Below are 13,177 nucleotides of genomic sequence, written 5' to 3' on the forward strand. Positions count from 1 at the left end.
GAAGATTACAGCAACATGGAGTCTGGAGTCACATGGGCCAGTCCCTGCATACTTTGCTGAGGTACAAGGCGTATCTGCCTTCTCTCAATGGGTCCATTGTATAGCTGATGGTCCTTAATGGGTGTCACGGAGTATTGGGGAACTCAGGGCCCTGCACCCCCGGCTTCCTGCGATTCACCATGACTCTCAGCCAGCCAGTAAAGCAGAAGGTTTATTTGGATGACAGGAATACAGTCCAAGACAGGTCTTGCAGGCACAGACAACAGGGCCCCCCTCAGTTAGGTCCAGCTTGGGGTCCCAGGGCATCCCAGCCCCCCCCTTTGGGGGGGGGTCAGAGCCATCTCTGCCTCCCAGCCATCTCTCCAGCCTCCTTCCAGCCTGCTTCCAGCACTCTGCCTTCAGCGACCCCTCCCACAGCCTTTGTTCAGTTTCCCGGGCCCCGGAGTCATCTGACCTCCAACCCCCTCCTGGGTTCTCATGTTACAAGCTCAGGTATGTTCCCTTGGGCCGGCTCCCATCCCCCGATGCAGACCATCCTAGTCACACTCCCCTGTCAGCATTCCCACACCCCAGCAAGAACAGTCCCAGTTCGTCACATCTCTCCCCCCTTCGAGACCGAACTGAGCAGGGTCACTTTAGCCAGTGACCCGGGGAAGTTCGAACCTACCCCCGTTCCCATGGATGCCCCCGCATCCCTCCAGTTCCTTGGTGAGAATTACACCAGGCCCCTTCCGTTCCACGCCCCCCCTTAGGTCGGGGGTGCTTGATGGCACTCGCAGTTCGCATGTGGGAAGGTTTATGCGGCCTGTGCCCTTTTCCCACCCCCATACCTCTGGGGTTCCAACTGGGCTGTGGTCTTCTCCCAGCGCTCCAGTCTGGAGGTCTGTGCTTTGGGCTCTCTTGGTTTAGAGCCGCCCTTTTAACCTTGGCCACCCTCTGGAAAGGATCCTTTATGCTGGGCAAGGGTCCTAAAGCTCTTTTCCCCTTGTCCCAGGCCTTCCTCCCCCTCTGACAGGGGTCACAGGATCCGCAGTACTGTCGGACAGTAACAAAGACCCCAGGCCAGTAAAAGCTCCGTAGCAGCCTCTGCTGGGTACGCCAGGTTCCCTGGTGCCCTGAGAGGGGAATGTCATGGGCCCGGCACAGCAGCTGGCGGCGATACTTCTGGGGTACCACCAGCTGCCTCCTGATCCCCCCTGACTCCATTTTCCCTGGGGGAGCCCATTCTCGGTACAGGAACCCCTTCTCCCACAGGAACCTTTTCCGGCCACCTCGTTCCATGGTCTGTACCGCATTGAGGTCGGCCAGGTCCCTTATCTTCCGCAAGGAGGGGTCTCTCTGTAACTCGGCCTGGAACTCAGCAGCTGGGACAGGGATGGCCACCTGCTCTTTCTCGCCCGCTGGGTCCGAAGCTGCAGCCTCCCTGAGCCGCGTCCCTGGGCGTTCCCTCCCCACCAGGTTAGGGTCCTGCGCCTCAGGCAAGGCACCCCCCCCAAGGCCAGGGCGCAGGGCCCCTCGCCGGCTCTGACTGCGGGTCACAACCAGTGCCTTTTGGGGGTTGCTTGGCCAGTTCTCCAGGTCCCCCCCCATCAATACCTCAGTGGGCAGATACGGGTGTACCCCCACATCCTTGGGGCCCTCCTTGGCCCCCCACTTCAGGTGTACCCTTGCCACGGGCACTTTGACTGGTGTTCCGCCCACCCCCGTCAGGGTCAGGTAGGAGTTGGGCACCACCTGATCTGGGGCCACCACCTCGGGCCGGGCCAGCGTCACCTCTGCGCCCGTATCCCAGTATCCATTGACCTTCCTCCCATCCACCTCCAGGGGAACAAGGTACTCTCTCCGGAGGGACAGCCCCGCGCCCACCGTATAAACCAAAAACCCTGAGTCTGGGGCATCCAGCCCCCTAGAGGAGCTGGCCTGGGGCCCTTCTCTCTCTTGAGCAGTTGATAAGCTGCCAGCCCCTCTTGCGTGAGAAGCCTGCCCCTCGTCCGTCTGGGCCTCTACCAAGTTAACCCTATGCGGGTTCGGTCTGCTCAGTCTGTCCTTGAGCTTGGGGCACTGGGCCCGAACGTGGCCTCTTCGGCCGCAGTAATAGCAGCTCATGTCCTGTGGGTCCCCTCGAGCCGGTCGGTTGTCCCTGACGCTGGGCATTCCCCGTGGGGGGGGATTCCCCATATTCCCTCTTTGGGAGGTCCCAGGGTGACTCTCTCTCTGCATCGCGGCGGGCCTGTTCCTTTGGGGCTCCTCCCTGCCACCCCCTGACCGGCTCTTTACAAACTCATCAGCCAGCTGCCCGGCGTGTCGCGGGTTCTCTGGCTTTCTGTCCACCAACCACAGCCTCAGGTCGGATGGGCACCGCTCATACAGTTGCTCCAGTACCAGCAGTTTAATCAGGTCCTCCTTCGTCTGGGCCCCACCAGCCCACTTGCTGGCGTATCTTTCCATGCGGACGGCTAGTTGCAAATATGAGATCTCAGGGGTTTTATCTTGACCCCGGAACCTTTCCCGGTACATCTCAGGAGTCAGCCCAAACTCTCGTAGCAGGGCCCTTTTGAATAGTTCGTAGTCCCCTTTCTCTGCCTCTCCCAGTTGGCGGTACAATGCCACGGATTTGGGGTCCAGTAAGGGGGTAAGGACCCGGAGTCTGTCCGCGGGATCCACCCGGTGCAGCTCGCAGGCCGTCTCAAAGGCCTCCAGGAAGTCATCCATGTCCTCCCCCTCCTTGTATGGGGCCATGATGCACTTATCAAAGCTCCGTGCAGTCCTGGGTCCCCCCTCACTCACCGCAGCCGGGGGTTCGCTGCCCTTCAATCTCGCCAGTTCCAGTTCATGCTGACGCTGTCGCTCTTCATGCTGTCTCTGTCTCTCATTCTCCTCCCGTTCATGCTGTCTCTGTCGTTCACGATCCTCCAGCTCTCTCAGTTTTAGCTCTTTCTCCCATTCCAGCCAATTCCGCTCCCCGGATGCCGAACGTCGCCGGGAGGATCCTCTGCTGGCCGGCGAGCTTCGCCGGGGGGACCCCCTGCTGGCCGGGGGGGTCACGGCGCCTTCGGTATTTGCTGGGCTCCTCCCCACCCTTCCCCTAGGTATAGGAAGGAGGGGTCTCGGGAAGCCCTCAGCAGCCGGCTGACCACTCCCAGCTGGGACAGACACTGGTGCCTGCGCTGCATTTGCCAGGCTGCTTCCCTGAGACACAGGGATCAGTTCATTCGCACGATCTTCCGCCTCCAGCTGGGCAATGAGCTGTTCTTTGGTGAGCCTCCCAATGCGCAGCTGCCTCTGCTTGCACAGCTCCACCAGGTCGCTCTTAAGCCGCTGGGCATACATCTTCCTGCTGGCCACTCACCGGCCTGTGTGCTCACAGCTCCCCACAGTTCCCAGGGGGACCCCTAGTGTGCCAGCCCTTCTCGAGGTCACCACCTCTCTGCCAGGGTCGAGCTGCAGACTCCTCCGCCCCTGGGACCACTCGCTGCGATCCCCCCGGGGGACCCTGTTACTGCAAAAGTCCTTCTCGCTGGTCACACACTCCCAGGGGTAATAACCGTCTCTCTCCCACTCTTCAGCAGGCCTGGTTCCCGTCCATCCCCCTTCGTTTTACTGCTCCCCAGTCACTTACTGCAGGAAGCGCCGTCCACGGGGTGCAGTAGATCCCACCGCTGCCACCAGTTGTCACGGAGTATTGGGGAACTCAGGGCCCTGCACCCCCGGCTTCCTGCGATTCACCATGACTCTCAGCCAGCCAGTAAAGCAGAAGGTTTATTTGGATGACAGGAATACAGTCCAAGACAGGTCTTGCAGGCACAGACAACAGGGCCCCCCTCAGTTAGGTCCAGCTTGGGGTCCCAGGGCATGCCAGCCCACCCCCTTGGGGGGTCAGAGCCATCTCTGCCTCCCAGCCATCTCTCCAGCCTCCTTCCAGCCTGCTTCCAGCACTCTGCCTTCAGCGACCCCTCCCACAGCCTTTGTTCAGTTTCCCGGGCCCCGGAGTCATCTGACCTCCAACCCCCTCCTGGGTTCTCATGTTACAAGCTCAGGTATGTTCCCTTGGGCCGGCTCCCATCCCCCGATGCAGACCATCCTAGTCACACTCCCCTGTCAGCATTCACACACCCCAGCAAGAACAGTCCCAGTTCGTCACAATGGGCCATCAAGCAGGCTAGGCAGAGCTAATCTCAGCTTGTCTGGGATGTCACCCAGAAGCATAGCATAAGTTTGCCATACAGACAGTATAGAGCCAATATTCATAACTTCAACTACAAAACTGATACACACATCTAGACAGCATAATCATAACCAGTAAACCATAACCTTGTCCTAGACACCCCATTTGACCCCCTTTATACAAGATTTGGGTGCCACTACAGGACCTTGGTTGCAACAATGATCTATACGGTCCCAGTTTATGTCAATAACGTCACAGGGGTGTTTGGGGACAGACACACAGATGGGGTGTGGATGGATGGGGGGGTGTTTGGGGACAGACACACAGATGGGGGGCGGATGGATGGGGGGTGTTTGCGGACGGACACACAGATTGGGGTGTGGATGGATGGGGGGGTGTTTGGGGACGGACACACAGATGGGGTGTGGATGGATGGGGGGGTGTTTGCGGACGGACACACAGGTTGGGGGGTGTGGATGGATGGGGGGGTGTTTGGGGACAGACACACAGGTTGGAAGGGGACGGATGGATGGGGGGTGTTTGGGGACGGAGAAGGGAGGCCAGGGTGGGGAAGGAGGCCGGATTTGTGCCCGACACCTCCAGGGCTGTGCTTAGGGTGGTGAATCAGTGACTCAGCTAGGCCAGTAACCCTGCAGCGAGCTGGCCACGGGAGCCAGTGAGGGGGAAGTCCCGGGGGCTGCCGGGGAGATGAAATGCAGCGGGGCAGCCTCGGGGCAGAGGGAGGTGGGCAGGGCAGCACCGGGGCTGCGCTGGAGAAGGCTCTCGCGCTGCCCAGCGAGGGGCAGTGAGCTCGGCCGGGGGCTCAGACACACATTGCGAGAGGCCGGGCAGAGCCCCCAGCCTGCAGGGAGCCCGGTGAGCACTGGGTGGGGCAGAGCCAGTCCCGAGGGAGCCCCTCACTTAGAATCAGAGACTCTCAGAATAGCAGGGTTGGAAGGGACCTCAGGAGGTATCTAGTCCAACCCCCTGCTCAAAGCAGGACCAATCCCCAACTAAATCATCCCAGCCAGGGCTTTGTCAAGCCGGGCCTTAAACACCTTTGTTTTGTCCCAGATTCGCTTCTCCAGGCTGGGGGCCTCTGGCGCTGTTTCATTATTGCAGGGTCGCCGGGGGCACGGGTTTGTTGTCGCCGGGGGGCGGGGTCCCTGGTTTGTTATTGTAGGGTTGCCAGGGGTCAGGTGCACGGGTTTGTTGTCGCAGGGGGCTGGGCGCGCTGGTTTGTTATGGTAGGGTTGCCAGGGGCCGGGTGCACTGGTTTGTTGTCGCAGGGTCGCTGAGGGGAGACCAGCTCACTGCAGGTGGAAGGGTCGGGGTCTCCCCGCACTCTGCTCTGGCGCTGACCCGCAGAACGTCCCACCTTGGCACCCAGCCCCACCTCCGCCCGTGCCATGCTCCCCGCCACGCTGCGACCCCAGCTCCCAGCGGCTGCGGGGCCCTGCCAGCTCCCCTCCCCCTCCTCACCCACTGCTGCCATAGGGAATTCCTCAGGGGTGACTCACGCTCCAAACAGGGAATCCAGCCGCCCCCCGGCCCCCAGATGCCTTGTGCCTGGCACCTGCTAGTGCTTCCCCGCCCGGAGCAGCTGGGGTAGGCTGCAGGGATCCCTGGGCCCCAGGGACCAGTGGGCTTAGCCCCTCCCGACTCCGGCATATCCCTGGCCGGAGAGCCCTGTCCTGCTCAGTGGCCGTGCCCAGCTCTGCAGGCCAGACGCCTGCTCCCAGCACGGATCCATCCGTGACCCGCAGCAGCCGGGGCGCAGCGCTCCTGGCCCCATCTCACCCTGCCCTGCCACCCAGGACTCAGGGGAGTTCTACCCCAGAGGGGAATTTGCCCCATGACTTTACCCCAACTTCCAGACGCACAGGGCTGGGGCTTGGTCCTTCCCCGCCTGGGTCACCGCAGCCCTGCTCTCCCCAGGACCTGGCCAGGCAGGGCCGAGTCCCCCACAGCTGCTGGCCTGGCTGGGACTCTGAGCAGTCAGCCCCAGGCCATGAGCTCGGCGTGGGAAGTTCCTTTGCGCTGACTGGGGTCTTGCAGCATCTCCCCGTCCCTCAGTGCAGCACGGGGGGCCTGGCCAGGCTGGCAGAACCCCCGGCTCCTGCTGTAGGAGGGGAGACGGGCGCTCGCACCCAACCCCTCTTCCGGGCGCTGGCAGCACAAAGGAAGGGGGAGAAGGGTTGTGGGGGTGCATTGGGAGCAGGATCTGGGGATGCTCCGAAGGCAGCGAGGGCTGGCAGATGCTGCAGCCAGCCTGTTACCACCACAGCTCCTGTCTGCCTTGCTCCTGTGAGCCCGCGCTGGGCCAGGCTCCCTGCCCCGCTCCCTCCCTAGGGCTCTTTACGTTCCCTGCCCTAGTCTGCGGCTTGCTGGCAGCTGGGCGAGGGCTGCAGATCTATTTATAGAAGGATCCTCTCTGGCTCCAGTAACCCCCTGAACTCCCAGCCAGGCAGCCGTGAGAGCTGGAGCCGAGAGGAAGAGGTGCAGAGGAAGGATGCAGCCGTATTTCTGCCCTGGTCCTGTATGGATGTGAGCGAGGCCTCGTTAACGGAGCTCATAAAAGGCATAACGAGCTCACGTGTACCAAGGCAGGTGGGCTGAGCATCTCGAAGGCCGTGGGTGTGATCTCTGAATCCCGCTCGGACCCTCGCGCCAGGCCGAAACGACAGGGAGCATGTCGTCCCAGAGGTCCCAGGAGATGATTTCTAACACTCCCTTCTAACCTTACCGTCTCTGAAGCAGGAGGTCGTGAGGACTAGTGGGTAGGAAGCCAGCATCAGGTAACTGAAGGAGGCAGCTCTGTGCCTCAGTTTCCCCAGGAGATGGCGTGCTGGTACCACCTTCATACAGTGCATGCAGAGCGGGGTACAGGGCCCCGGGGGAAGTGGCGGGAGCGTGGCTACAGAACAGCGCCAGCCCGAGGGAGAAGGAAGCACACGGATGGGCCAATGGGCCAAGCGCCCGCTCGGGCAGGCTTTGCAGGCAGAAGGCGGAGGGCCGTGGGGAAGGCCCAGACCCAGCAGCGGTTCGCCCGCCAGCAGGCTGCCCGGCGGGCAAGGGCTGGAGCCCAGGCCGATGCTGAGAGCCGCTCCGCACTTACAACGGTTATTGGAACTCCCTCCAGCAAACCAGCAACCACCCCGCAGAAATTCAGACTTCCGGCCCCTGCGGGGAGCTACCCACGCAGCCGGGAATTCAGAACACGTAACGTGCCGGCAGGATGCTGGGGCAGCCTCCCACGGACACGGTGTCCGGCCCCGCTGTGCAGCCCCGTTCTCCGCAGCAGTTCCAGTTCTGGCGGGGCAGCATGGACAGGATTAGGGCCAGGGCGCGGAGGAATAACTGGGAATGTCCAGCCAAGGCCATTGGCCAAGGAAGGCCACAACGGGGGCCTGGCCCAAGCGGGAGAAGTGCTCGCCAGGGGCATGGGCTGCCAGCTGTGCTTTGGCTGACCCTCATCTAAGCCATGCCAGGATTTCCAGAGGCTTTGGTTCCTGCCCGAGGGCAAGGCCCTGGGTCCTGCTAAGCTGGCAGGACTGTGTCCCTCCGCCCCTGCCAGGATGGGGGATTAAGGCACTGGCCACTGGGGAGGGAGGACAACCCCCCCAGGCCTCTCCGGTTTCACCCTGGCCGCTCTGTCAGGTCGTGGGGTAGAACCCGAGGCAGGGCTGGCGCTAACACCCCTGTGTTAGGCCGAGGGGGAGCGTCCCTGACAGCCGAGCTCGCCACTGACAAAGTCCCCCAGGAGATGGGTGGCCCCGCTTAGCCAGGCGGGTGAATCCAATGGCCCAGCAAGCACCAAGTGGGTTGCTGGGGCACTGGGAAGGGGACACCACAGCGAGCCGTGTGCATGCCCGAGGAGGGGCAGCCCTCTCCTCTTCTCTCCTCTCCACTGCAGGGCAGGCTGAGGAGGAAGGAGTAGTATGGGGAGGGAGAGGCTGAAGGCGGGGGGGGGCCTGCCAGCCCGATGGGGCCTCTCCTGGCAGGGAGATGAGGATGGGGGGTGAGGGGGAGAGGGAGAGACAGTCCAGCTGCAGGTGGCCCATGCAATTCCCCCGTAGTGCCAGGCAGGGTCCTAGCAGCCCACTGCTGAGTGGCACTGCCAGCACCTCTGCAGAGCTGGGTCCATCTCCCCCTTTCCATAGGCCCAGGGGCTGGGCAAACTGGGCTTGGAATGTGCAGGATGCAGATGGAAGGGGGGCAGCTCCTGATCTCAGCGCCGGAGTTACAGCAGGGCTCTGGCGCTCGAACCCAGCTCCTGTGCTGGCCTCCAGCGAGACCAGGACAGCGGCTCCTTGGTGCTAGCAGCCCTTAGGCAATCACTGTGCCAGACGCCGAGAAGACCCTCGACCGTCTGTTGAATGTGGACCTCCCGTCCACGCCCCCTTAAGGCATTTACTTCATGCAGGTGGCCTTGCAACCGGCCAGCTCCCCTGCCCCCCAGCAGGGCCCTCGTGAGCGAGCCCGGGGCCCAGCCGCAAGATGCCTTCAACTTACAGCAGCCCGCTCCCCCTCCCCCTTGCTGGTTTTCCCCAAGCTGCTCCCCCCTGGGGCCAGAGCAGCTGTGTCAGATCTGGAAAAGCCCAACCTTGACCCAGCGTGTCAGAGACGCACAGCCCTGCTCCAGGTAATAGAGGGGCCAGCCCTCATTTTTAATATGACGGGTGGGTGGGGGTGTGTGTGTGTGTGTCCGTGTGTGTGTGTGTGTGTGTCCGAGATGGACAATCGCACGCCGGGACGTGGCTCTGGCCTCTTGCGATAAGGGGTTGAGCCTCAGGGTGCGGGGGAAAGGGGTTAAGTCCTTTCCTCCATTAAGGAGAAGGCCTCAGGACTGGACCTTCCCTCCCAAGCCAACCGAGCAGCAGCAATCCACTCCCAAGAACACGAACAGGGCTGGGGACAGCTGGGGCGAGTTCTTAAGTGTCAGGCTCGCGTGGAGTCAGCCGACCTGTCAGTCAGCACCGAGCACGCAAGTAGCAAGCGTCCTTCCCTGGTGCACGGCGGCTGGAAGGTGCGAATGTAGCTACACGGCCAAGAAATGCAAGCCCTGGCCCCGGGCGCCCTCCCAGCCAGTGGCTGGATTAACAGAGGCTGCGGCCGCCGGCCCTCGCCCGGGTCACCCCAGCTCCCAGGGCTGTACAGTGAGAGCTCAGAGAGGAGGGTCAGCCGGCAAGGCGAAGAGCGGGGAGAAAAGGGGGGTGGCTCTGAGGCACGGAGCGGGGAAAGGAGCAGGAGGAAGCACACGACTGGCTGAGGGAAGATCAGTCGCTGGCTGCCGAGCGCACCCGGCGACACAAATCAGTCAGCGCCGTTGGGTGTTAAACTTTAATCGAGATCCTTGGGAAAGGGCAGAATAAAAGGCCCCGGCCCAGGAGAGGGAGCCTCCCGGAACCGCATTGGCTGCAGCTTGTACCGTCAAAGGCCCCATCTCCACCCGAGCGCAGCCCAGGGCCACCGGCTCCCCGCAATGGGACGGCCCTCGGGGTCTCACGCCACACACACTCCAAGGCGTTAGCAGTGTAGACGGGCTCTTCGCTAAGTGCAACAGTGTTTGTAAGTAGGGCAGGAGCCGAGCCTGCCGGGCCGGGATCCCCTGCCTGCCCTGCATTGCTAGTGGAACGGGGCCCGAGCGGGGGCTCTGCAGAGCAGCAGCTGTTGCCAGCGGCCAGCGCAGCGACACTCCCCTGATTTTTAACCCCCGCCGTTTCCCTAGGGGCCCAGGGGCAGGTTGGGGAGCAGAGGGGGGAGGTTTGCTAAGAGCTTGGGGGCTGCTCGCGTGGGGCCGACCCACACGGATTAAAAAGACCCCGAAGTCTGCTCCTTCCGGAGGAGAAAAGTAGCAGGGGAGGCGGAGGGGCCAGCAACATCTCCTGGCAAGGCTGAGTCGGGGTCACAGCCCAGGATTGCTGGCTACCAGGGCTGGGGGGACACTAGCCCGCGCTGAACTCAGCCTGGTTAAACCACACAACCCCACCCCTTTGCTCAGTGGCCCCTCCCCGTGAGGGCACTTGGCAGTGGAGAGGCACTTGCAGATCTGAAATGCCCCCGCCCTCAGGAACAAAGCTGCCTTCCCAAGGCTGCAGGGGCCGGACATTTCTTTTGTTTTTAAAAACTAGACATTGAGCATCTAACCCTTTGGCCAAGTAATAATCCGTCTCCAAAAATACCCCTGGGGCCAGCGCGTGGCCCACAAGGCTCCGCCGACTCGCCGGCCTCCAGCACCAGCGGCGTCCTTTGAGGTAGGTTCGTGCGTCCCCGCGCCAGGGCGAGGGGCCGTTGGCTCTCGGTCACATGACCAAGGTGGAGTCAGACAGGTGGCGCCGCGTCGGCGGGAGGACGGGTTTCTTGACGGCTCCACTGCTGTATTGGATCAGAGGTAAACTCTGTGGGCAAGCGCTGGGCTCCAGGGGCTTGGGAACCTCCTCGGCAGCTCTCGGAAGAAGAGGTTTGCTGCAGGAAAAGGGAACATCAGGCTGCTTAGCGCCTGGGGACGCGGAGCTAGAGAAAGGATGATCCGCCCAGGCCCCCAAACGTCCCAGCGGGGCAGCTGCAGCAGGAAGGGCCTGGGAGGGGGGTTGGTGTCAGTCCCCGGCTCGCTGCGGTGGGTAAGAGGCAGACGCAGGAGCACCCCGGCTGACGGGACAGTTCTGCTAGTTACGAAGCAGCTGTGGGTGTTGCTAGTGCGCCCTGCACACCTGACCTGCTCACCACCACGCCCAGAACCCAGGAGAGGTCACCCGCGGGCGCATCAGCCTAGCCCGACTGCTCCTTCGAAAGCCAACGCAGGGTGGGCAGCTCCTCCTTGCCCCCCCCCAGCGCAGCGCTGCCATCAGTCCCAGCTCCTTCCCCATACGGCAGCCCCAAGGCCAGGTACGCCCGCCCCTCCCCACAGGGCCTGGCCACGCCCCGGGACAGCCAGCGGGCACTCACCCGAATCGGCCCGATTCCAGTTTGCAGAAGCCGTTCAGGTGGCCGTCGCTCTTGGGGAAGAGATGGGGCCTGGGCAGTGACCACTGGGAGGGGAGAAGAAGGGTAATGGCAGAATCCCCCCCGTCAGTGCAGAGACCCTGGGCTGGCTCAGCAGCTCCCCCCTCCACCGGCAGGCACCTTTCGCACGCTGCAACCGCTGGATCGCGCCAGCAACCGCCGTTCTATCAGCCTCAGCGCTAGAACCGACCCGACGGGGCCCGCAGTGCCCCCCCCAGAGGTGGGCGGGGCGGCGTTTGGTGCAATGTCTAACGAGGCCTGGAGGTGAGGGTCGTGGCTCTGCGCGCCAGGCAGGCGGATGCGTGCTACTTGCAGCTGGCCCGGGGGGGGGCAGAATGAGGCCTCTCTTCCCAAGGTGGAGCGGGGCAGAGGACTGGGCAGCGGAGTGTCGGGACAGTGCCCTGAACCCCTAACACTAGTCTCAGTACTACTGAGCAGCCTTGGCTGGCATTGACAGGCCCGGTGCCCCCAGAACCCTGGAAGAGAGGGGAGCACTGGACAGGCAGAGATACGGGTGGGGAGAGCCCCCCGGCACTAAGGGAGGGAGAGGAAGCTGGAGAGCGCTCTGTGGGTGATGAAAACCCCGAGCCAGGGGGCTTCCTCCCCGCCTTGCCCAAAGGCAGGGAAAGCCCCTGGACTCAGGACCCTTGGCCAGGATGAGCTCCTGGGCCCGCAAGGAGGGAAGGAGCCGAGAGAGACGGGGGTCGGGGGGCAGCTGGCTCGAGGAAGACACTCACCGTCTGGGCCAAGTCCGTCAGTGCCCCGCTCAGGTACCCTTTGTGACACCAGTTTCTTAACAGATCCAAACCTGAAAAAGGACGGGCAGGCAGTGAGACGCGGGCGACGCAGAGAGGAGGCTGGGCTCCTGGCACGGGGTGTCCCTGGCCACGCCCAGAAACACAGTGTTTGCCAGTCTGGGCTCCTGCATGTCGGATGCTTCAGGGGAAGGGGACGGCCCTAGACCGCACCAGCTCACTGATTGGCTTCCCCTTCTCCTAGCATGGCAGCTCCAAAGAGTGGCCACAAAACTACTCCGTTGCTTTCCAAACCCAGCTGACCTGCTCCCACTGGGCTCCGGGTCCCTCCCACCTGGAGACAAGCTGGGATCTGTCCAACCCCGCACTGGCACAGCGCTCTCAGGCTGGCAAACGGAGCCCGTGTCGCTGGATGGGACAGGTTCTGACTGTTCCTGGTGTTCCGAGTTCAACTCGGCCCAGGACACATCCCAAGAACGGAAACCTCCTGGGTCATCTCAAAGGAGAAGGGATGTTACACTGATCTCATCCCAGGGCCCATTCCACCTGCCTGGTAACACCCAAACGACAGCCCAGCTCGGCGATCCTACATGCCCCAAAGCCCTCGCCAGGCTCCCTGCCCGTCGCATTACACACGGAGCCCAGCAGGGAAAGGGGCCTGCGAAGTAAGAAGCCCGGGGGCACGGGCCAGGCAGCGTGAGGCCTCCCCGCTGGAGTCACCATGGCTCTGCTACGCGGCATGGGCACATCTAACGGAGGGGGCCCTGCTGGCCTGCAGGGACCTTGCAACACGGCCCAGCGGCCTGAAGAGGAGAATGCATTCTGCTGCTTGCGGGAGGAGAGAGAATTCAGCCTGACGCTTCCGCACGGCCCAATCCCTCTGCAAGAGACCACGGGGGCTGCTTGGCATTCAGCTGCCTCTCCTTGCAGCAGGCGGCTGGTTTCTAAGACTGTCTGGGACGTCCGGGAACAAAGGCCGGGGCTGGGCCCTTTTCGGCTGCAGGGGAAATGCCTGGAGCTGGCTTCCCTGCTCCTGTGGAAGGATCTCTGGTGTTGCTGGAGAACTTGAGGTCGGCCATGGACACAGCTCTTCAGTGGAGGGGAGGGAGAGGCTGGCTCAAAGATCCCACAGATTCTGAGCAGCCTCAAGAGAACTCACTTCCCCTCTCACGTAAGGGCTTGTCTATGTGGGGAAGGAGCTTGGGTGTGGATTTAAAGCACAACTAGTGTGCACAGCAATGTGGGGGCTCTT

At 62.7% G+C, this 13,177-nt stretch overlaps 1 protein-coding gene across 3 annotated transcripts in view; it reads right to left on the minus strand.

Moving 5' to 3' along the window:
* Nucleotides 1-9,494: 9,494 nt before the first annotated feature.
* The window catches only part of TTLL4 (tubulin tyrosine ligase like 4), a 41,821-nt gene continuing 38,138 nt past the window's right edge, over nucleotides 9,495-13,177 (minus strand). For 2 of the 3 annotated variants that reach the window (XM_042843006.2, XM_008167746.4), the window contains 3 exons: nucleotides 11,908-11,978; nucleotides 11,114-11,196; nucleotides 9,495-10,633 (listed from right to left, as the gene is read on the minus strand). In XM_042843006.2, the coding sequence (XP_042698940.1) occupies nucleotides 10,471-10,633; nucleotides 11,114-11,196; nucleotides 11,908-11,978 (317 nt within the window). In that variant the 3' untranslated portion in view covers nucleotides 9,495-10,470. The remainder of the gene's footprint in view (nucleotides 10,634-11,113; nucleotides 11,197-11,907; nucleotides 11,979-13,177) is intronic. The other variant, XM_042843005.2, reaches the window with a different exon arrangement.

This window comes from Chrysemys picta, chromosome 11, assembly GCF_011386835.1.
Source record: "Chrysemys picta bellii isolate R12L10 chromosome 11, ASM1138683v2, whole genome shotgun sequence".
NCBI classification, from domain to species: domain Eukaryota; kingdom Metazoa; phylum Chordata; order Testudines; family Emydidae; genus Chrysemys; species Chrysemys picta.